We start from the raw sequence: 25,122 nt of genomic DNA on the forward strand, positions 1-25,122 counted from the left end.
ATATTAAATCTAAATGATATTTCATTTAGACTTACCTTATTCGTAAGACATTCTCTGAAGTCCTGCTTCATGTTTGAAACGGAGACGCGGTCTTGCGGTCTCTTAGGGCCGCTAACAGATGTCACCACCGTCGCTAAATCTAGTTCCACTATCTGGAATAGTATGGGTAAATAGTGTTATTAAAATCAAAAGATCAAAAGTATAGTCCATTTATAAATTATACATTGACTGTGGCAGACATGTGTTGTGACACATAAAACCATATTCTGTACATCATTTTAATTCATTTAATTAATAAGAAATGAATCAAAGAATGATAGTGAATACTAGTTACAAAAAATTGCTACATATATGCAAAATATAGTATGTTCTTTTTTGTTAATTATTTATGCACTTCTTGTACTCTGTAGGTGTTTCTTTTCTTATTTTTCCAGACTTGTGTTGCCTGGAAGAAATCGCTTGTTAGCAATAAGGCCGCCTCATAACTTTTGTTACCTGCTTTTTTTAATATGTTTTTGTATAAGGTAACGAAGTGTATATATAAATAAATAAAATGATATTATAAAGTTACGAGGGCCGTAAGAAAAAACCCTATTAATAGATAGAACATTTTGCGACAAATTGAGGGCCTCCTTTTTTGAAGGTAGTAAAAAATTAAGTACACAATGGAGAGTTTTCTGAAGACTTGTTTGGGTTGATCCCACCTGTCTCATCCACGAGACATTTTCTTTAGCGAACTAGCGAGCTATGGGGTACTTCTTTGGGAGATACGACCTCCAATTATTAAAAAAAAGAGCATACTCCTCCCTCAAAGGCCGGCAACGCATCCACTAAAATGGGTGTCCATGGGCATAACTGCCCTTTTTGGGCACCCCGTAGGCTCGTTTGCCTATCCTATATTTAAAAAAAATTCAACTTACCTCCGAGAAGACGGGGTCTTGTTCGGGGTTAGTATAGTCTCTGAATTGTTTGGTCGCTTTCAAATATTGCTTGATAATATTGATTTTTTCTTCGGAACGGTCTGTTACGGAAAATTGGTATTAGGTATTTATTATTTTTTTTTAAACCATCATTTAAAATTAAAGCAAATTTAACAATAAAGAAACTCACTGTAAATTATATTTAAATTAAATTTTGAGTTAACGGATAATAAACGGATTTTTCACCGAAATCAAAAAAGTTTTTAGCTTGTGTCTATCGTGCAATGTGTGATTAATTTAATCTGTATTTTATGATTTTCAATTTCTTTTTGGAAAATAAATAGTCCATATAATATAACAAAACATTTCTTTGATTTTCTTTGATAAAAGTTCTCATTAGAGTTTAAGAGATCATTTGGTTTACAACTTGGAACACCTAAAGAATATTACCAGGAATTTGGTTTGATTCTATTCCCTTTATTGCAATAAACTGATTTATCATCTGTTTTCACCTTAAAAGAGGTATATCAATGGGGTGAAACTCACTAGTCTGTGTAAGGTAGTCCAAGGATCGGTGGTCGACAGGGAAGTGGGCGACCGTAGCTCCAAACTCTGGACACATATTGGCCACAGTAGCTCGATCCGCGATACTCAACTCAGCAACGCCCGGACCAAAGAATTCCACGAATTTGCCCACCACGCCCAAAGAGCGGAGATGCTGAAAAAAAGACGACATTCTAGAATCAATTCGATATTCAATTATTAGCCACTGATATGGGTTGGCCTAAAAGCATCTTGTAAAAGAAAATGATTGGGGATTAAAAGAAGTGACGGAGAGATTGCCAATTCTTCACGTCCATTCTACGAGTGATTCGCAAACCGTAGTAAAAGTGTAAATGAGACATAATTTCATTCAAGTGTTTTACACGCATAATATATTTTTGAAGTTATACTTCTTTAGGCGCGTTATGAAAAATTGATGAGAGTGAAATGTTACGATGCGCGCGCAAATATTTATTTAATTTTTCAAATGTAAACTGAACTTTATTGACTATAATGACTCCTTTTCCAGTCTTTGATTATTTAATTGTTATTAATTATTTGCATGCAATCAAAAACTATTTTTAATTACATAAGTACACGCACCCTATTTTTTTATTAATTTCTTCAATTATATACAAGATTCTCTGCCTGACATGTCCTACGACTCAGGGTACCAGAGATTCCTCAGACCACGAATTGTTCGTATACGTTAATCATTTATGGTTCAAACGCATAAGCTTTTCATACAATTTGTATAGTTTATGTTATTTGTAGGGTTATATTTTATCTTTGTGCGCCTTTATTCTATTTTACGTATTCTTTGTGGTAAGAGTATGGCATTCATTTCTGCGTTACATCTACTTAATAGTAGGTATAATTTATTTTTAAATTAGAACGTCTTCAACGAACTTCCTTTTATAAAACGTTACGATGCAGGGCGGGGACTGAATTACGCGTTATTGTTAATATTATTTTCCATTTCCAAGTACTTTACACCACATAATGGTAACGTTTAGGTATAAAGGGTCACTGGGTGGTCACGAAACGTTTTACTATACTTGGGTACAGAAAAACGTTACGGCGCGTTACGTAGGGGGGGGGGGGTCAATAATCTCCAAGAAGTCACTAAAAATTACTACAAATGTATAATGTGTATGTAATAGAATTTAAATTATACCTTAGTGATGGTGAGCACAAGATCAGTGGAGGTTGCAAGTGGGTTCAATTCTCCCACCAACCTGTAACCCACTACTTTGGGTAGTAACATGCTTATTGCCTGACCGAGCATCACTGCTTCCGCTTCGATTCCTGTTTAAAAAATAAATACATAAATTATTTTTGTTAAATGCAGTGGCGTAACTATACCATGGGGCCCGTGACAAATCTTCTTTCGTGACAATTATTTTAATGGGATATCAGTAAAAATCGTCCCTACTCAGTTTAATTTTAATAAACTTCGAGATTTTCAGCGTACTCAATAACACGTTGTATATATCCCACTAATGGCCATAGGCCTCCTCTCTTAGGCGAGAGGGAATGGTTTGTAGTCCCCACGCTAGAGACTTCACATACATCCATAGAACATAATATCTCTTGGGCAGGGGCCCTCTTGAGTCGGGGGCCCTTTCTCCCTATTGTTACGCCACTGGTTTAATGAATAAAAGTTATAATTATAAATTAATCTTCCTTCCATAGCTAATTGTAGAGTAATAATGTAAACACACTTTGAAGTTAATGTCGATAAAATGTATTGAAGGCTAGTCGGATGCTCACCTCCAGCTCCCCAGCCCAAAACCCCAAGTCCATTGATCATGGTGGTGTGACTGTCTGTGCCAACCACGGAATCGGGGTACAGTATATCATCAGTGAACACCACTCGCGCCAGATACTCGAGATTCACCTTACATGAAAAATATATTTTAAAGAAACATTTAATTGGCCGACATCACAAAACAAATATGACTACTACTATCTAATATATATGATATATGTGAATGTTCGTTCCCATACGCCTCCGAAACGGCTCGACCGATTCTTTATAATTATCCATATTCAGTAAGTCTGAAAATCGGCTACTACATATCTTTCAAACCCCTAAGTGATAAGGGGTGTCCACCCCAGAAAAAAATTTAGGATTCATTTTTTTTGTGATGTGGCATTAAAAATACATACAACCCTTAATTTTCACCCCTTCTACCATCAATCTATATTTTTTATTATAGTAGATAGTTATTTTATTGACCTAAAAAAATTTCCTAGAAATAATATACATGGCAAAACGTGTGCCGGGTCAGCTAGTAATTCTATATAAATAAACTATACAAGCGATGAAGCCGGAGCGGAAGCGATTTGATATTTCCGGTCCATTGAAAAACCTGATAAATTGAATAAAATCATGTTAATTGGTCCCCTCAGTAATTTGAAGTTGAAGGAATAATATCTTGGTCGCCAAAAAATCTACAGAATATATAGCTTTCAGATGATATTGTTGTTAGATAGTTATCTATGGATCTATTTCGAATTATAAACAGAGCGAGCCACAAACAAGAAAGCATTCAAATTTCAACTCTATATTCTTTGAAATAATATTTTAAATAAGACGCGCTTTTGATTATTTCAAGAAGAGAACTATGGCAAAAGTATGGTTATAATTACCTGATGAACAATCCCAGAACCAGGCGGCACAATCAACATATTATTGAAGGCTTGCGCACCCCACTGCAATAAAAAGAAATAATGAGTCGACTTAGCGAAAAAATAATGGCTCCCATATGTCAAAATCCCATACATTTTTGACGTACGGGAGTCAGATTTAGTCAAGTCTGACTTTCGTATATGAAATAAATTTCTTAATGACATATGGGATATCCACTTTCTTATGTCAAGTACCAAAAATGAGGTGGATGGACGACATTACCAAAGTGGCAGGCACAAACTGGCTAGAGAAAGCAAGGGATAGACAGGTTTGGAATGAGATGGAGGAGGCATATACCCGGATGGGGTCAAGGCTTCAATAACTTATACTAACATAGTTTAAGAAATATACTAACTCAAAATAGGTTGTAAACAAAACAAATTGTAAGTCTTGAATAAATATGCTTTATTATTATTATTATTTATTATTATGTCAAGTCACAACCTTGTCTTGAGCGTTGTCAAATGCGTTAAACTTCATACAGATAAAATGGTTTAAAGCTCTTGCACGTTTCAGTATACGTGATAGTTCCAACTTGTTATACTTTGTAAGATAAAACAAAATCTTGTGAGTAAATTGTCAAATCATTTTCACAGTTTTTGCGTAATTGTCAATAGTTATTAAAAGACATCTCATCATCAAAATTAATAATTCCAGCTTATTTAATATTTTAAATTCATTTTATCCGGTAATTTATCCGATTTAATGATATGAAGGGCTTTATATAAATTTAATATAGTCCAAAACCTACCTTCAAAAATTGAAACCGTTCCTTGTTTCTCTCAAATTCCAATTCTTGATTCTTGTTTAGTGCGTCTGGTCTGAAATATAAAATATTCAATGATATACAATGTGTGAACCACGATTAATATTAAAAATAGGTTCCATATTACATTGTTATATTGTTTGCATATTGCAATATTTTAAAAATGGTTTCTTGAAAACTAGCCAAGAAATTTTAATTAATTTTGTTTACATAATTTAAACCAAAATCTAGATACTAAATTAGTCCGCGCCGGATCATACAATTTATTATATCATAAAATGATCCGACTAGATCAATAGATAATCAGCGTTAGAGCTCGTGTGTTAAGTGTAGTTATGCAAACTAATATAATTCTCACTTGTTAAGAGTAGTTTCATTATTCACTAAAAATATTTTCATATTAGGTATCAATATGATTACTATCGGCCTATAACAGTTTTATTAACAAGAGGTAATGTAGGACTACCTCAAATCCCACAACTATTCTCTCGACTCGTCACTTTATAATATGGCCAATCATAAGTGGTGTCATGAAATATGACCATTACATGAAATTTCATTTACCGAAATGATTTTGTGCCGCCCACAACATTGGAATATAGTATGTTAATAAATACAAAAATATCATCAAAACTACATTTTAAAACAGCATATAATATTAGGAATGGATGGATTAGGATGACAAACATTTATTATTTATTAGTTTAAATGAAAACAATAAGAGCTTCTTATTTGGGGGTTTTCATTTAAACTACAACATACATGATTATTATTATTATTAAGTGCATAGGATTAGCTATGTAAAACTTACGTTCTTGAGAAGTCAACCTGCACAGAGTGATCTATGACCAGGTCAGCTGGACAGATTGGATTGATCTTGTTGGGGTCTCCACCCAACTGTCCGACAGCATATCGCATTGCTGCAAAGTCCACAACAGCTGGAACACCAGTCAAGTCCTGGTAACCCAACATTAGTTAAGTTATATTTTAGTTAATAATTAGAAGAGCAAACCAAATGTGAGAGGCCATTCAAGTATTACGTAAGCAGATTTACTGCAATTTAGAAAACCCTTCCTTTTTTAAAAATATACAAAATTATATATTTTTATTTAAGCATAACCATCAATATGTTACCAAAGACAATTAAAGTAATACACCAGCAAAGTACCAAAAATGGGGGCCTCATAGCCTAGCGGTCTTATTAAGTGGCAGCTAGGTGAGGGGTACCGGGTTCGATTCCCGGTTCGAGGGCAAGTTTTAATTTAATTTAAATTTGTTCTCGGCCTTTGGGAGGGTTGTGCGGTACCGGGCGAGTGCCTAAACCGTACATGGAGGACATGGTCGAATTTCTAAGGCAAAAAGCACGAATTATAAAAATCTCATACTTGACGCTGGCTAATGCACAAACCGTGCCAGAGCCATAAAAAAAAAAAAAGGATACCTTCAATATGTTACCAAAGACAATTAAAGTAATACATCAGCAAAGTACCAAAAATTCTGGCTATAGTAGGATAGCGACACTGATAAGCAGAAATGATATCATTAAATCTAAGGAAATGCTCAATGCTTGAATAATCTCAAGGTTTTGCTAATCTTATTTCACATTTTTACAATGTAAACAATTTAAATTTAATATGAATAAGATTTTGTAAATTTCTATTAACTAAATGTAAATCACATGGTAATAGATATTGGTACAGCCGTGGCTATTCAATGAGTAGCCACCTTGGTTAGGCGTAGAACGAAATTTTTAAAGTCAATATCTAGCTGCGGTTTTCTTAACATTTCGGATTATTGTACAGGTTATGCCATCCAATGTCAAAATTTGGATTTACCATGAGATTTACAGTTTAACGATTGCAATGATTTGTCTATTTACTGTTATTGTCTTTGATATTACACTATACATAAGTAAGTATTGATTATAATGTTTTATATAAATTCCATTTCAAACCATATCATGAAAGAGTGCTGTACTGGATTTCATGTGTATGAATGAAATGGTTGAATTTGATGTATTCAGAATTCAAAACCAGAATTTTGCTCGTCAAATATTAACAATTGAAAGTCTTAAAAAAATATTTATCAAATAGAAGCTGACTACTGAACTGACCACTAAGTCTCTAGAATTACTATTACTTACTTGTAAAATAACCCTAGCTGGTTTAAAAGCAACTTCAACATCATCAATGGTTTGTTTCTGCTCCCAATCCAACACATTAAGCACATCCTTCTCCAGCACTTGAAAGTTGTCACAGTTGCGTACACAACTTTCCAGCAGCACACGGATACTGAATGGGAGACGGTCTGCAATTATATTTAATAATTTTATGTTAAGTTTACCATCTTTAAAGGTATTAAGAGTGGGACTCTTGGTTTCAGATTTGTAGAATTAGGAACCTTAGAAGTTATAACAGACAGTCAATTTTAAAACACAACATAACAAGGAGGTTCTAGGTTTAATTATTGAGAAAACTAAAATTTTATAATATAGTCTTTGCAGGAAAGTTTACTCTCTTGTTTATGGATTTAAAAAAAATATTTATCTTGCTCACCCTGGAATTTTTGAAAATTATTTATTTACTAGACTTAATAATGCACGATCATCTGGGAATAAATATTTAAAGCATGGGCAGCGTGGCACGAGATTTAATAGAAAGTGTTTAATAATGAACAGTACTACAATCAAGATAACATACCATATTTTTCTCCAAGCTGAGTTATATCATAGTACTTGTAAGTCTTTCCATTAACTTCCAATGTCTTCAGCAAGTTGCTGTACGGGTTGATTGCTGCAAACCATGTACTACTATTGTATTTTCAATTTATAAATCAACTAAGTATCTGTCTACAGCTAATAAATGCTTTTTCTACATTTCTAGTGAATATTTAATAGAGCCATGTAGAAACATCCGTCGTCAACTTTAATATATATTATATTTTGGTTAAATGATGTGTACTTTTAATTTACCAAATTTAAATGTTCAAGGTCAAGTAAATAAAGGTTAAGACGTAATTAACAATTCAATAATGAAATTACAAATCCACGCCCAAGAAAATTAAAGTAAGTCTAATGCCGTTAATTTAAATTCTACTGAATAAAATCCATAATTTGCATATTTTAATATAAGTGACCTCTAATTTATTACCTACTTACTTAACTCTTGATATTTTCCTTTAGACCAAAGGTTAAAATATCATAAAAAATAAACAGTTATTATCAATTGATAGGTTAAGTGCGATGTTGAAGGTGATAAATAGTATGATTATTCTCGTCAAGATAAGATTAAATAAACTTTTAGACGAAGCTGGAACTAAAAAGTTCATGGCAGGACGTAAATAGAAAGTGCAAAGTTAATAGTTCTAAATTTCAAAAATTACATACCCGCCATGGCCTACCAGTGATAAGTCACGTAGGAATATAGGGACCGTTTCACACAGTTATAATTTTACGTAAATTAATTTTTATACAAACGTAAAACGTAAACAGAAAATACTGATTATACCGAAAGTGTGACACTTGTCGAGTGTCGACTGTCGTGTGTCGTAATAATAATATAATCGGAATTGACGTAGACGGACTATGGTTCTATACTCTATCTACGGCAATTGAGAAGCTACTCCAGACTGAAATTTAATTTAAAAAATTATGTACGCCCTCTTAAAATCAACCCCTAACGACCTAATATTACAACATATGAAATGTAAGTCGTTAATTATGTCTTGTATTTTATCAAATCAATACATTATAATTAAAATAACCTTAACTAAAAATTCTTTGAATCGTGATTTTTTTAAATTTGGTATCGTATCCTTTTTCTAAGCAATGTAAATATTTAAAACTTGTACTCGCAGTATTTTCTATTTGGATATAGACTACAAATTTTAACGTTATGGTATCTTTTTGTATTTTATGATATGCAAAAATGAATAATTTTAGGTAAGGGGCTGTACTTATGGCGCTGGCGGCGTGACACCAAATTTAGCTAGTTTCATCTGCCGTGCATCACTATTCCCTAATTTCCCTATTTAATGATTATTATTTATTACTCATATATAACATATTACAATTAATATGGTCTGCGCCAGTAGTGACTGTGTTCTGTGGTAATATGTTTTGAAGTTTAAAAAATCCGTTGTGACTTGTGTGCATATTTTTATTAATTATTATATCTCAATTTTCTATTTATTTTGATTGATTGATTGCCAAAAATGACTTCTTTCGATTTAAATTCTATTTCTTCTGCTCTCAACGATCCTGGCAGAACAATCAGCGGTGTAGATTTTTCAGGACGCTCTCTAAAGTTGGATACCGCTGAAGATGGTATGTTTCTTTAAGTGTAATAAAACTGCGCTTCTGTCTTCTCCAAATAATTTAATTTACATTAATTTTATATAGTTCGTAAATATTCAAAAGGACAATTGTTGGGCATAACTGTGCTGTAATCTCTTTTGCGTTCAATGTTTGTTAATAACCTCTAATGGTCCCTATATTGTTAAAAGTAAAAGTTATGTCTGAAACCTTTTTTTCTACAACTTGTCACAATATTGATTGAGTTTGTTTCATGCATAATGCCTTTCACATTCATAGTTATGGTTGTTAATAATTAAATTTTCTAAGGATAATTTCCTAGGATGTCTTTTCTTATTTTTTTAATTCATATATGGTAACATTTTTTTTGAATTAAGGCATTGTACAAAATACTAACTTGAGATATTTGCAGCTAAACCAATTGTTGATGCAATCAATGCATGTCCTGACCTTCAGTTCCTTACACTCACTGGTAATACTTTGGGGGTTGAAGCTGCTAAAGCTATTGCAAAGGCCTTAGAAACCCACCCTGAATTGAGAACGGCTAGATTTTCTGATATGTTTACTGGACGTATGAAGACAGAGATTCCACCTGCTTTGGTAAGATTTGTTGCTTAACTACAGTTAATACAATATAAATATTTAGTAATGTATGGTGTTATAGTATTACTTTTAATAATGGTTTTGTTAACATCTGATTATAAACTTTAAAGATATTTTTTTAAGAGAAGTTTTACTTGCAAATAGAATGCATGCTTGCATATGCTAAATTAGCATGTAAAGAATGTAAAGAAGTATGTAAAGAATCTATACAGTGCCACAAAAAATATACATAAATCATCAGTTTATTGAAGTACTATACTTATAAATATTTGTTAAAGAAGTTTTTTAAGGATGCTAAATATTTTATAGAGTGCTCTTGGAGATGGAATGATTCAGGCGGGAGCTCGTCTGAATTCGTTGGACCTAAGTGACAATGCCTTTGGACCCATTGGTGTAGAGGGCCTTGCTAAATTACTACAAAGTGATGTTTGTTCACAACTACAGGTACTTTATTATATATAACAAAGAAAACCTCGATGGCAGTGTTGGTTAAACACATAGTTTTTGTATAGTTCTCAATTAGACTATCTTTTTTATCAGTAATGTAAAATTTCAGGAACTTCGTCTGAACAACAATGGTTTAGGTATCACAGGAGGACGGTTACTGGCCAAGGCATTGTCTGCAAGTCCAAAGAAGTTAAAGATATTTATAGCTGGAAGAAACAGACTAGAAAATGATGGAGCCATTGCGCTAGCTGGTGTATTTCAGGTTTGTTTACTACAAAAAGAAATTTTGATAAAAATTTTCTGTACTTTCCAGTATTAAATTCAATGTACTTCATGTTTTTGATTTGACTTTATTCTTTATTTCAGAATATGGGTACTCTTGAAGAGTTGGCGATGCCCCAAAATGGTATTTACCATCCTGGTATTACTGCTCTTTCCAAGGCTTTTACACAGAACCCAAGCCTTTCTTGCCTAAATCTGAATGACAACACCATTGGACCTAAAGGGGCAGTTGCCATTGCAACAGCGCTGCCTAGGTAATTCTTATTATCACATCCTTTATATAATACATTGGAATTGAGTAGATTAAGTTAGCGTTTACAGCAATCATGATCTTTTCTTCTCTTTAGTTTCCAAGCATAGGAATTTGTATCGTGGTGTGGCCCTTCAGGGACTAATATTAAACTCCTAAGTGTTTTTTGGTGTTTAATAATAAATAAATAAAACATACAACAGATAGTAATTTGATATAAGCATATTGAAATGTTAACATCTTAACACCATCTATTAATGAGCTGTGATAAAAGTCACCTAAAGAAGTTTGAATTCTACACATTCAATTGTTTAAATAATATAATAGGTTTTTCTAATATTAGAATATTAATAAAATCCTTTATATTTGCAGTTTGAAAAATCTTAAATCCATCAACTTCGGTGATTGTTTACTCAAAAGTAAAGGAGCATGTGCACTGGCTAACGGACTTAAGGACAACTTTGTACCACTAGAGGTAAAAAATGTATTATTATTTTTCCACATTCTCTAATTGAGAGTATTTAAAAAAATTTTTATATATATATAGTTATAGTTAATATAGTTACTTATATATTGAAACTTTTATGTTTGTTACTGGGAACTTAAACAGTCATATTACATCAAACAAAAATTGAAAAAAGTTACCATTTGAAAGGGCAGACGACTTACCACATAATTGTACCAGCTGAGTATAACAGAAATGAATGTTCGTCTGATTAGTCTTAGTGTAACCAACAAGCGTGCTACAAATTTTTTTTTTATTAAATTTTATGTGTAACCATTTCATCCTTATCTCAGAAAGTTGAAATTATTTACCCAATACTAGTTTGAATTAAGATATATATTTCTTATACATACATAATGTGGTTGCTCTATGACTCTTTATAGGTCAAGTGACTTTAAAGAAAAATACTATGTGTCAAGCGTGATACAATGACATAAAAACCTATGAGAATAACGTTAGCTCATGCCTTGTCACGTGACACATTCGTCTAGCGATATAGTCCAGAGAAAGAACCGATATGGGGATGCAGCAGTGCATTACCAGTTTTTTATGTTGGCAACACTGCTTACATCATTATAGTTCAACTGTAATCATCTTGATACTTAATATTAAAAAAAATGAAATTTTTGTGGATAATTTAAATGATAATTATATTCCAAAAATAAATCCTCTCCATCATTCTCAAGGCTTTCACATAATAGTAATACTAGTGTGGACTCAATTTCCTACCACTTTCTATTGGTGTTTTTATTTATTTTCCAATTTCAGTCACTCGACTTGAGTCACAATGAAATAGGCAGTGCGGCGTGTATGGAGGTGGTGGATGCGTTAAGTGCATTACCAGACTGTGTTGACCGTCTTAGCAGAGTGGTTTTAGCAGGTACTATAATTATACACTTTGCAGGATTTTTTATCGATATAGACATAGACATATTATTTATTATTAACGAAACACACAAAATAATAATATTACAAAAAAGAATAATAATAACAATTTTTTTTAAGAATAAGGTACGTTTTAAGTGTGTTTGTGTTATTCATGTGTTTTACATATATTTTTCAATTGTTTGTTTATTTATTTTTTACATTTAATTGTACGCATAAATATTTTCTGCCTTCATGTGTTTCTTCCCCTATTATATTATATGCAAGTATCGAAACTAAAACGGCGTTCCCACGAAGCGTTAATCACGACAGTCAACTACGCTAGTCAACTTTCGTTCGTGACACTCACGAAAGTGTGAATTGATGAAACGTTCACATGGTTGGGGGATTTCGTGCCGTTCACGCTTTTTGTTTCGACTTGTCAATATCGAAACATCGATCATGAATGACATTTTACTAACTTAACTTCGTTTTACTACGTTTTATTAACTTAATTCCACGTTGTTGTGACGACATCTTGGCTTCACGAACGGTATATCACGACTGAAAATCAAACACGTTTGATCTATCCACGCTTGAGTCGTGCGCCGTTCCTCACGAAAGCAAGTTTAACGCCTATGCGTTCACACAGAAGTGTATTTCACGAAAGCGTGGTTGACTGTCGTGATTAACGCTTCGTGGGAACGCCCCTTAATAAGCACATCCAGCACCCAGCGCAGTTCCGTATTGAAAAAATAAATTTACCACATTTAACATCTATTCTACTTAAACAGGGAACAGCTTGGGTGGTTCAACTAATAAAAAGAGTATAAAAGACAAGCTGGGTCCTTCTGCGGAACTCAGTGATGGAGAAGGCAGCGAAGATGAATGTAAGTATTATTTATCACGCAAAGTTTGGAGATTTGCCCCCCCCCCCCCATGTAACGCTCCGTAACGTTGTACCCCAATAGTAAAACGTTTCGTGTCCACTCAGTGGCTCTTTATACCTAAAAGTTACCATTGTGTTATGTAAAGTACTGGTAAGTCGAAAATAATATTAACAATAACGCGTAATTCAATTACCAACCCGCATCGTAACGTTTTACAAAAAGACCCCCCCCCCAACATTCGTTACGTAATACTTGTACGCTCCCTAAGTCAGTTTATTATTTATTTATTAATATCTAAAAAAAATAATGTTGTAATTTTTATGTTCTTAAAAACTTATTATAAGTTAATATCCTCTTATGTACGCAAATTTAAATAATATTATTTCATAAAGCACTTAAACGTCATGTAAATAATATAATAAATTCGCGTTTAATATACATTTCTTTTCCAGTTGTATCTGACTCAGAAGAGGAAGAATCACAGGAATCCGAGGCAGAAGAGAATTCAGAAGACAGTGCAACAGAAGATGCACAGCATATGGACACTGTGCTTGACATGGGGAAGGAGATTGTACTGGACACATCTGGTTAGGGGTTTTTTAAACGGGGATTAAGGGTTGAGGGTTTACCTGTTAAGTAACACCGCCGTCCATGGACACTCATTCCAAAAGGCCCTAATACAACCACTCTACCTTTGTGTGATTGTGATTTCTGCATCTCTTTCAGTAATCATGTGAGTTCAGGCAAGCAGCTGATCGGTTTCCTTTACCTGACACGCATGTGCCAATAGGTTTAAGATGAGGTTTCCTTAGTGTTACCGCCTAAGCTGAGAAACCCTATGTATTTTTGCCGTGATAACGTCTTTAAAATCGTTTTAGTCGGGTGACATGTTCAGAAACTTGTGTCACACCAAAACCTCACGAGCGCGATCGCAGGTATAACGAGAGAGAGACGGACCGATCTCCCGTCTCATCTCGAGCGCTGCCAGTCATTCCGTGAATGTATGAAGAAAAATGTATATCATAGTCGAATAAGTAAACTTGTCATTTTACACCCGAAATTTATCATCAAAAGTGTGAATAAAACGATAGGTGTAATTTAAAATTTGAAAAAATTGTTATCTCCATTAATTCCTTACTTCCCAAAAACTTATATCACCCATAAGACGTTATCACGTAAACATCTCGATCGTAAACCTACTTTACAAACAACCAATATTTTTTTTTTAGTTTTTCTCTTTAACTAGGGTTGCCTGGAAGAGATCGCTTATTAGCGATAAGGCCGCCCGTTGCATCCCTTATAATTTTTATGTATTGTGTTTCTTTTATTTGCAATGAAGTGTAAATAAATAAATATACTAAGGTACAACTGGGGGAACAGGGGTTTTGTTTATTGTTAATAAACAAATGTTTAAGCAACATTTGCCATCGTCAGCATTTTGTTTATTTGTCTTAGCCTCATGGCACATTTGATTGAACAATTAAAACAATATAGATGTGTATTACATTATTTTATTTCACAGAAATAACTTTTTTATCTGAAAAATATTATAAACAATAAAATAGAATAAGTTTTTTGGGAAATAGTTTACTAGGTGTGTTATAAGATAAATTAATAAAAATAATATTTTCAGGAGTGGAAGAAATCGATTCGGACGTCGGTAAATTCATCCAAGAACCGACTGTTGAGAACTTAACCAGATTAGGACCAAACGCTGCACATGTTATTGACACACATTTTCAGGTTTGGTGATTTTCTAATAATTCTGTTATAAGTAAGAAATGCTCTCGATTCAAAATTACATAGTACAATTTTGTGTGTGTATTAATGACCAATTTCTTAAATTACCCCCCCTATCATTGTGAAGTTCTTTTGTTTTCCCTTTTACTTTTTATGACATCTTTTTGTAATGACAATTGACTGATGTTACTTAACATGTTTTTTTTATGGCTCTGGCACGATTTGTGCATTAGCCAGCGTCAAGTATAGGATTTTTTATAATTCGTGCTTGTCTTTAGAAATTCGACCGTGTCCTCCATGTAAGGTTTAAGCACTCGCCCGGTACCGCACAACCCGCCCAAAGGTCGAGAAAACATTTAAATGAAATTAAAACTTGCCCTCGAACCGGGAATCGAACCCGGTACCCCTCACCAAGCTGCCACTTAATAAGACCGCTAGGCTATGCGGCCCTTAATTTACTTTTTTTATGACATCTTTTTGTCTTTATGACAATTGACTGATGTTACTTAACATTTAACTTCACATTCACTATGTTGAAGGTTGTGAATTCGGCACATTTGCAAGCTAACCCTGTATCTAGCTCTTAACATATCTATTAAGTTTCTTAAAATAAGATGGCTAGGGAATACCAATACGAATGTGCAAACCAACTGGGTAACCTAAATGTACATACATTACAGCTTATCATTTTTATCTTCCAGTCAATACATGATCAAGAAAGTCTCATCCAAGCATATGTGGAAGCTCTTTGCTGTGTCTCTGGGCTGTCTCTGCAAAGTTCAGTAGCGGGAGACGTTGCAAGGGATTTGTACCCATTGTTGGTTAAGAGAGCCAAACAGCAGTGGGTGTTGGCCAACAATGTACTTGCAGCTTTACAGCTTATTAAGGTAAGGCAATGTATTTAAAAGCAGCAGTTTTCATACCTGAGGTCGTAAGTTCGATCCCCGGCTGTGCACCAATGGACTTCCTTTCTGTGCACATTTAACATTCGCTCGAACGGTGAAGGAAAACATCGTGAGAAAACCGACATGTTTTAGACCCAAAAAGTCGACGGCGTGTGTCAGGCACAGGAGGCTGATCACCTACTTGCCTATTAGATTTAAAAATGATCATGAAACAGATTCAGAAATCTGAGGCAAAGACCTAAAGAGGTTGTAGCGCCACTGATTTATTTTTATTTATTTAATGTCTTTAAAAATTAAAAACAGATTAAATTGTAAAAACAAAAGTAAAGAGGACTTTAATACATAAATTATGAAATCAGAAAACATTTTTGTTAAGGTCGATTTACATCAAACGAACAAAGAGCTAGAACACAAAAACGCTTTGAAGAGACCGCTAAGGGGCGCGAGTACGTCCGTACACGTACGGATGCTCTAAGCAAATGTTCGCGCGCTCTAGCTCCGTTTACATCGAGCGAGCAAACATTCTTACAATATTCCATAGAATCTTTGTGAACGCACTAAGAACAAATAATACTCTACGCCTGTTTACACAAAAGAATTTTATATAATGGGGATAGAATAAGCATTTGCTGGTCTGATGTTAATCGACCTTTATATTTTTTGTGGAACAATTAAATATCTGCTATAATATGAACGAAAAGTTTTCAGAATCTCGCGAAAATGCTTAAAAATAGAAATTTCTTTGGTTTAGGAATAAGTCAATTTTTTTGTTATATAAGTCAAATTCTGACGTTTTATATGGTTATTTTGCAAACAGATTAAAATATATATCTCGTCAGTCAAATCAGTTTAAACCCGTTAATACTTGTGGTTGATATGATTTTCCAATTTCTACAAATTAAAAACTATTTAATGGTTGTAAATATTTTCAGGCGGAAAACAAAAACTTCAAGGTCCGTTGGAGTATACCGCCATGTTTCACAATATTGGCGTCACAAATCGACGCCCAGTACTTCCCTGCAGCTCTTCGAGATACATTACGATTCTTTATCAGCAGTAAACTGCAGTCACTGCCACCGGATGTGAAGGCGGCTATTGATTTGCACCCGAATTTACAGTCGTAAATAGATTATTTTTTTATATAGTGTTTTATTTATCCTGTCGAATAACCCTTTGAATTATTGCAATACAGCGCGTCTACACAGATCTCAGTGTTGGCAGTGGAAGGTTGTTTCAGGTTTCACTTAGGGCCTGTCCAGAAAGGGCGATTTACGCGCGTGTCCACTCGAGCGTTTTAATTTGTACTGCGTCCAGATGCGGCGTTCCTAGGGAGCGTTCAAGTATTACGTAAGGAATTTTGGGAAGGGGGTTTTGGTCCTTTTGTAAAACGTTACGATGCGGGGCGGGGATTGAATTACGCGTTATTGTTAATATTATTTTCTACTTACACCACATAATAGTAACTAAAGAGTCGTCACGAAACGTTTTACTAGACTTGGGTACTGAAAAACGTTACGGCGATTTCATGGGGGGGGGGGTGTCAATAATCTCCAAAAATTGCGTTACGTAATACTTAAACGCTCCCCTATTGATGATTTGGCTATAAACATGGACTCGGATACAGCGGTTGTGTTGTGGCTTGCATACCATCAATGGAAACATCGTAAAAGAAGAGAATGTCGACGATTTAACGTACATCCCATACTACGTGACAGAATGACGCATAGTATATTAATAACGTTTTATGATTCTATTGGAATAATTTCATGAACCATATCCAATCCCCTCCTCCCTTCCAGCATGCGAGAGGCATTGCAAAGGTTTTACGCGCGAGTGTGGAAACGCGCGAGAGCATCTGGACGCGGTGTATGCACAATATTTCGAGAAGGCGCGAGTGTATACGCGTGTAAAACACGCTTTCTTGTGCAGAAAGGCTTTTACCCTTTGTAGGTGTGGACTTTTTCAAAGGTAGTTCTTAATAAATGTTATCTACACTAACATAATTGTCCATGCAATCCAAGTACCTATTGTCCTTTTTACACAAATTTTCCCAACACCAGTCTTGAACATAGACAAGTGGGGGAGGAAGGGATTCTATACATGCTCCCGTGCTGTAGTGAAGACTTGTATCAGGCGAGGGCACAATTTAAACGGGAGAAAATAAGAAAACAAAGGAAGTAAATGGGCAATCATACTGCTAAAACCGTTTCTTCCAGTTTTTAATTGGCTTAAATATAATATTATCCCATTTAAGTTTGACGTTTCAATAAACGTCATTTCTAGTCACTCACTGTGCGTTTTCCAATTACAGAGCATAATGCGACTCAGTGCCGCACAATGCCGCATAATGCTGAAGCTTAATTGAAACGTGAATTAGTTTTCAAATGCATCAGCAGAGTGCGCTAAGTCAGTGTTGAAAAAAAAATGTTCTGAATAGAGTTAGCAACCTCATAATATGTAGGTAACAATAATAATTGGTTGAAAACTTTTTACGCTTATTTTAATAATCAAATTATTACATTAACATTTTTTTACTGAAATAAGAGAAAACCTTTAAAGAATATAAGGTTTTAACAAGCTAAATTTACAGTAAAATATATAGTTTCATGTAAGAAGTTTACATCATTTACGTTTTAAGTAATATTTTTAAATGATTTCTAAAAAAATTATATACTTTTTCAAAACTATTGCAATGTTTACAAAAGTATAAGTAATCCTGTAAAATAAATTTGTTTACAGATCCGAATTTTAAAATAAAATTGTATTCATATTTTAAATGTGGAATATAAAAAAAGTAACTATTTATTTTATATTTCTATATTTATTTTTTTAGCAGTTTGAAATAACTTTAATTATTTTCAAATGTACGAGGAAACGAAAGCCTTACAAATTTAATTAGTTTTAGTTTACAAATAAATAATATTTACTTACGAAAATTTCAATAAATGCCAACTTAAAGAAAAACACTGGTAAATTTTCTGTCACTGTGTTGGTATTGATTGCGAGAAGCACGCGAGAGCATAAGTTTTGAGAGTGCTCAATTGTGCGAAGCGTTGCTGTAGTTGGAACATTCAACGTTGAGCATTATGCCGCATAATGCGCTCCAGTGCTGTAATTGGAAAACGCACATAATGTGCGTTTTCCAATTACAGAGCATAATGCGACTCAGTGCCGCACAATGCCGCATAATGCTGAAGCTTAATTGGAACGTGAATTAGTTTTCAAATGCATCAGCAGAGTGCGCTAAGTCAGTGTTGAAAAAAAATTATATTAATAATTGGTTGAAAACTTTTTACGCTTATTTTAATAATCAAATTATTTCATTAACATTTTTTTACTGAAATAAGAGAAAACCTTTAAAGAATATAAGGTTTAAACAAGCTAAATTAACAGTAAAATATTTAGTTTCATGTAAGAAGTTTACATCATTTACGTTTTGAGAATTTTTTTATTTGAAATGATTTCTAAAAAAATTATATACTTTTTCAAAACCATTGCAATGTTTACAAAAGTATTATCCTGTAAATTAAATTTGTTTACAGATCCGAATTTTAAAATAAAATTGTATTCATATTTTAAATGTGGAATATAAAAACGTAACTATTTATATACCTTCATCCATACTTATATTTTTTTTTTTAGCAGTTTGAAATAACTTTAATTATTTTCAAAATCTACGAGGAAACGAAAGCCTTACAAATTTTTCAACAATAAATAATATTTACTAACGAAAATTTCGATAAACTTAAAGAAAAACACTGGTAAATTTTCTGTCACTGTGTTGGTATTGATTGCGAGAAGCACGCGAGAGCATAAGTTTTGAGAGTGCGCAATTGTGCGAAGCGTTGCTGTAGTTGGAACATTCAACGTTGAGCATTATGCCGCATAATGCGCTCTAGTGCTGTAATTGGAAAACGCACAATATCATGGCCTAAAGGTCTAGATACCAGGCCATAAACTCAAAAAAAAAAAAAAAAACAATATCAACAGACAACATTTAACATAACAATAATAAATAGAATAATCAATAACCTAACTTTTGCTTCAATTAACAACGATACTTTTGTAGTCATAGTTTTTAGTTTAAACAGGTAAGTTATGGTCATTAAAAAGTGGAATGTTAATTTTTGTTAAATGTAAATTTAAATAATTATCACACTTTAACGCTTCATTAATAAAATACGTATGTACCACATCATAGTTATTTTAAATGTAAAATTAATACACATTAGTATTCCAATTAATAACAATTTCCTAGCATTAACTATACGATAAATCTTTCATGAATTATGCTCTTCAAAATTATAATCATCATTGTCTCTAAACATATTAAATTCTAATAATGTTTTCTTAATTAAAATACACAGTTTGAGAGCTAAATGGCTTTGCATTTGTTTTAGTACGATGACCACATTAAAAATTCAACTTCAGTTTGGTGGTGGAGCAGAGTTATTATTTGACAAAATAAAGAAGAGAGAAGTAGAATTGCCATCATTGAAAAAGTATTTCCCAGAAAGTGAGAACGAGAAATGGACAATAAAAGAATTATTAGTATGGATGAAAGATAATTTATTAAAAGAAAGGCCAGAATTATTTGTACAGGTAACTTAATCAATTTGCTCAAGCTAATTATCGCCTATATCTTAATTAGTAAAACTATCAAAATTCTACAAAGGTAACCCAAAATTCAACTCATAACAACAACTGATCATGTTCTTCTTATCTTTACTGATAATTTTTCTTTATAGGAGTGATCAAGCTTCTGTAACTTGTTCAGCACATTGAATTAAAACTTCATTGGTGCAGACTTAGGGTAGAAAATTTTATACTTCACCAATAGGTGAAGAAGAAAGAAATATATAAGAAGATTAAATGACCACCATGACTCAGCTTCCACTTGGAAGCATGTTGCTTGTAGTAGATAGTTAATCCAGCCTATATAGCTCTGAGAGTAAGATGCAGAGTAGATACATAGCATTTAATCTTAAGTCTTAACTCTGAACCCTGCTATACATCAACTGTAATGTTAAAAGATATCATGGAAACTAAACATTAAAAAAGTCCTTGACAGTGACGTGTACTTAAGAAATAATCATTGACATTTTTTTACATATATTTGTTATTGATAATGAAACAGACATAACTATGTTATTTGGTGTTATCAAATATTGTGATTAATTTTTTACAACTTATATCATACACTTTTTCTGGATTTAATTTGTTATTGTTAAGAAAACAACACATGGAGAGATTCAAAATTTAAAATTGTAATAAATGTGTGTTGTTCTTTTGTAAAATCTTATTTAAAAAAAATGTTTTAGGGCGATTCAGTGCGACCAGGTATCTTAGTATTAATAAATGATGCGGATTGGGAGCTATATGGAGAATTAGGTTATGAAGTTCAAGAAAATGATGTTATTATGTTTATATCAACATTACATGGTGGATAGATTTATTTAATAAATGTTTTTTAATTATTTCTTTTTTATTTTTACCCTACTATAAGATACCCCTTTAGGTTTTAGTTTTAAGAATGCTTAAATATTTCATTTGTAAATAATAAAATAGGGGTGTGCTGGTCAGCAGACGGTCCCTATGCGAGATAGCGATATAGGGAGTTAAGTCACATTACCTATGATTAAGGGGACAGGGGTCACATCCCCTGTAAGAACAAGAGATTTTCGCACAAATATTTGTGAGATGTTGAAATGCTTTCAGACACTTAAACGTTTTCTACTCCCAGCATAACTTTGTGTAGCGCGGTGCGCTAGGCCACGAGTTGTGGGGCTGGTTGAAGGATTTGGATATATATTTAAGAATTAGGAAAAATATCTTAATCCCTTCGAAGGATAGATATAAATAAAAATAGCCTGTATTCGATTACTCGGAAAATTTCTTACGCCGAGGGTAAAGGTGCGTTGGGCTGCAAGCTGCCCCTCGATTTTTGCGGTATTTGGTACAGTAGGTATTGCAGGAACATTTCCCAAAAATACAGAAAGTAAACTATATTCCCTACGAAAGACTAAATTCCATAACTGCAATACGGTGAATGGTTAAATTGTTTTCAAATTCCTAATTAGTCTTCGTTTTTGGCTTAATCTTTATGTCGAAATACGCCGGCGTGTTGGCGGGCTTGTACTAGTAGAAAATGTATGAAAGGTATTTTCAGAAATTTTAATTTCTCCCGGACATACAACCTGCAAATTTTACTGCCGAAAACCCTCTCCCCCCCTCTCTCTGGTACTTACAAGTTGGTCTAATTGTTGGAAAAGAGCGCTCCATAAAAAATACCTTTATTCAAATACTGCAATATAATGTGTTAAATTATCATATTAAATACACGACCTCCAAATTGTTCCACATTTCTCTCATCGTCGTTCCTACTCATTTCATCCTATAGGTATGTTATGGTGCACAATGTTTTTAATTATTTTAAGCATCTTAATAGAAACAGTTTAATGAAAAAATGTTATATTTAATTTGACATCAGATGCGACTGGGGTTTCTAAAGTATTGAAAGAATAGTTAGTGAAGTATGTTGAGCTAGATGGAGCTTATGACGAAAAATGAAAAATTATTTAAGTACACAAACTACTCTTTTACGTTCTTGGTCGGGCTTAGAACTTTTGGATCTACCCTCGTATGCACATAATATTTATATGTATTTGACACATTTTTATTTATTTACTACCCACCCAACCTTACTAAAACCAGAGTGAACTAAATGTATAGCATGGCAAAAAAATCATATTTTGAAACATACTGTATGTGAAATTGCATTAGTGTGAGTACTGTGAACCCGCCAGCTTTCGATAACCGACCTATACCAATACCAATTAAAATTTAAATAATTTACTTTAATTGTCTTTGCTATTAACTGTTAATGTAGATATTTATAGTAGCCCGAACGTAAACTATTCATATCGTGTATATATAAAATATACCGCTTGATGATCATTCGTTCTGAAAAAATTTTGCTGACTTTTTCTGATTGATTTTATTTCGACGCATAATGTTTACTATATCTTTACTAATATTATAAAGAGGAAAGATTTGTATGTAAGTATGTTTGTAACGAATTGGCTCAAAAAGTAGGTAATGGACCTATTTTCAATTCTTTCACCATTTGAATGCTACATTATCACTGATTAATATAGGCTATTTAATTGCAAGAATCAATAAGGTTTCCTACTAAAACTACAATAATGCTACGCAAGGTGTAAAAAAATGCCTATATATTTCATGGCATCCGCTGCGAAAACTATTGAGAACAAAAAATGTTCTACAATATTAAAGAACATATTATTATCTACAAAAATGTTTAAGAAATACATTTATTAAAATTAAATGTCCACCCGTGCGAAGCCGGGACGTGCCGCTAGTATAAAATATGCCGATTTGTGATAATGCGTTCTGGCAAAATTTTTGCTGACTTTTCTGATTAATTTTTTCGACGCATATTGATATAAAAAAAATAACTCAATTGAAAGATTTACAGACTGTTTGAACTGTAGCTAAAAATGATATTTGAAATGTAAAATTTTGCAATAAAAGCACTCTTTGCAGTCCTCTTTTGCGTCAGAGGTTAAAGGCTTATAAATTCCATCTTTGATGTTTTAAAGCCCATACAAATTTCAATATTAGATCATACATCACCCTTGTAATAATCGAATCTTATAATATTGGGGTGAACGTGAATGGTGGGGTCGAACCTCTCAAATATTTAAACCAATTACGACAAATTGGTTTTGCTTTTAAATCTTTTAATGCATTTTTTTTCTTGCTTCATGCTGAGTTCAGAAAGAAGTAGGTATTTACATTTTATTTTTATTTATTTAATTATAAGTAATCTTACAGATAACATACATATTATAAAACAAAACACTAACACAATACAGAAAGCGAAAACAGATTACATGGATAAACAATATATACGAAACAGAAAACAAATGTAAAAGTACATTAATAGACAAAACTATATAAAGAAAACTGAAATTTAACATTTTTTTACACGCTTTATATTAGCTTCACCTGTATGTATGTATGTATGTAACCGACTCCTTCGGACTCGATTTTGACCCACTTTAAACGGACAGATTTTATTCAAATTTTGCGCACCTGTCAAAGATCGATGACAATGCAATAATCCGAAAAAATATTAAAAAAACTTAACTAAAAAATAAATAATAGTTTAAAAAAACGAAAAAAAACACGCTTTTAAAGCACATCAAACTAAAAAGTGAAAAATAATAATTCCTAATTTAGGCTGAAAATGGTAATGAACAAAAAATACTGGTATTATTGTGAAAAAAGCGTGGGTTGCTCTATAGACGAAAAATATGGCACATTAATTATTTTTCACTTTTTAGTTTGTTGTGCTTTAAAAGCGTGTTTTTTAGTTTATTTTAACTATTATTTATTTTTATAACTTGACTTTTACCGCTGCTCTTTTAAAACACAACGAATCCCATGGACGTATCCAGCAGGTACCCCCATCATGGATCCCTTTGACCTGGATAGGGTTTCACTGTATGATAAATCTGTTGAAACCATATTTACAGATTCCTTATAAAAGTAACCCAAACCGGTCCTTTTACTAATACCAAAACTAGTAAACGGACTCATTCATATAACGGCCGAAATTTGCTTAATGACCCCTCCGCACCTGACGCGAATTCTTCAAGGGTGCTCTAGACGAAACGTAGTGTTTACGACTGGTGCGGTACAAACCTGCCTTGCGATTCTGTAACTCACTTTTCGAACTCACACAGCGGTTTTCATAGCGGCGGACGCGCTCAAATCAGTCGTGAAGCAGTCATTTTACGATTTGGCATTCTGATAAGGAGGGAGCTTGTAGTTTATTGTTCGAAAAGTGAGTTACAGAATCGCAAGGCTGACCTTTGGCGACAATTTTTCTGTCACGACTTTAAATTTCGAAAACTATTTGATATTGCTCTATCTTTGACTTATATTATTCGAAAAATACCCTTTGCCCACAGCAAAATTTAGCTGCGCAAGACGGACAAGGCTGTTGTATTACAGATGCCATCAGCCACACAGGTGACAGGCACTTAACTCAAGTAAGGAAAAGGGTGCCTAAATAAACCTTAAATTAAATAAGCTATTATGGCGGTGTTAGCATAGTGGCTTGAGTGTGCAAACCTCATTTCTAAGGTCGTGCATTCTTATCGCGTCTGCACGGAATTTTCTTTTTATGCGTGAAATTAGAGGTGCAAGCAAACGTGAGGAAACCGGCATATCTCAAACCTAACAGTCGATGGCATGTCTAAGACACAAAGGCTATCAGCCTATTAAAAAATAGACAAATGGTCTCGAATAAGATACAGAAATCTGAAACCAAGAACAGGGATGGTAGCTGGTTTTTTATATGTATTATGGG

The 25,122-nt window shown here is 33.3% G+C and overlaps 3 protein-coding genes across 4 annotated transcripts in view; 2 read left to right on the plus strand and 1 right to left on the minus strand.

The window, feature by feature from the left end:
• Positions 1–8,460, minus strand: part of LOC125061200 (cytoplasmic aconitate hydratase-like) — a 32,132-nt gene extending 23,672 nt beyond the window's left edge. Inside the window, exons 1-11 of the mRNA XM_047666442.1 lie at positions 8,310–8,460; positions 7,624–7,716; positions 7,068–7,231; positions 5,736–5,881; positions 4,910–4,979; positions 4,119–4,181; positions 3,237–3,363; positions 2,641–2,771; positions 1,467–1,638; positions 921–1,021; positions 36–152 (exon numbers count right to left, since the gene is read on the minus strand). Of these exons, the coding sequence (XP_047522398.1) occupies positions 36–152; positions 921–1,021; positions 1,467–1,638; positions 2,641–2,771; positions 3,237–3,363; positions 4,119–4,181; positions 4,910–4,979; positions 5,736–5,881; positions 7,068–7,231; positions 7,624–7,716; positions 8,310–8,316 (1,191 nt within the window). The 5' untranslated portion in view covers positions 8,317–8,460. The remainder of the gene's footprint in view (positions 1–35; positions 153–920; positions 1,022–1,466; positions 1,639–2,640; positions 2,772–3,236; positions 3,364–4,118; positions 4,182–4,909; positions 4,980–5,735; positions 5,882–7,067; positions 7,232–7,623; positions 7,717–8,309) is intronic.
• A 570-nt stretch (positions 8,461–9,030) lies between these two features.
• Positions 9,031–16,862, plus strand: LOC125061201 (ran GTPase-activating protein 1). The gene is made up of 12 exons (XM_047666443.1): positions 9,031–9,248; positions 9,649–9,836; positions 10,149–10,283; positions 10,396–10,548; positions 10,653–10,822; positions 11,191–11,293; positions 12,092–12,203; positions 12,982–13,077; positions 13,530–13,664; positions 14,711–14,820; positions 15,519–15,704; positions 16,655–16,862. The coding sequence occupies exons 1-12, from the start codon at positions 9,137–9,139 to the stop codon at positions 16,844–16,846; spliced, it is 1,692 nt and encodes a 563-aa protein (XP_047522399.1). The 5' UTR covers positions 9,031–9,136; the 3' UTR covers positions 16,847–16,862.
• Positions 16,863–19,734: 2,872 nt separating this feature from the next.
• On the plus strand, positions 19,735–21,199 carry LOC125061391 (ubiquitin-related modifier 1 homolog). Of its 2 annotated transcripts, none has more exons than XM_047666812.1 (3): positions 19,735–19,813; positions 20,123–20,324; positions 21,044–21,199. In XM_047666812.1, exons 2-3 carry the CDS (start codon positions 20,127–20,129, stop codon positions 21,170–21,172), a joined length of 327 nt encoding a protein of 108 aa, XP_047522768.1. In that variant the 5' UTR covers positions 19,735–19,813; positions 20,123–20,126; the 3' UTR covers positions 21,173–21,199. The 2 variants fall into 2 exon arrangements, with proteins under 2 accessions (XP_047522768.1, XP_047522767.1); XM_047666811.1 differs by lacking the exon at positions 19,735–19,813 and adding an exon at positions 19,817–19,905.
• The last annotated feature ends 3,923 nt before the right edge of the window (positions 21,200–25,122 follow it).

The sequence above is a fragment of the Pieris napi genome, chromosome 23 (genome assembly GCF_905475465.1).
Source record: "Pieris napi chromosome 23, ilPieNapi1.2, whole genome shotgun sequence".
Taxonomy (NCBI): domain Eukaryota; kingdom Metazoa; phylum Arthropoda; class Insecta; order Lepidoptera; family Pieridae; genus Pieris; species Pieris napi.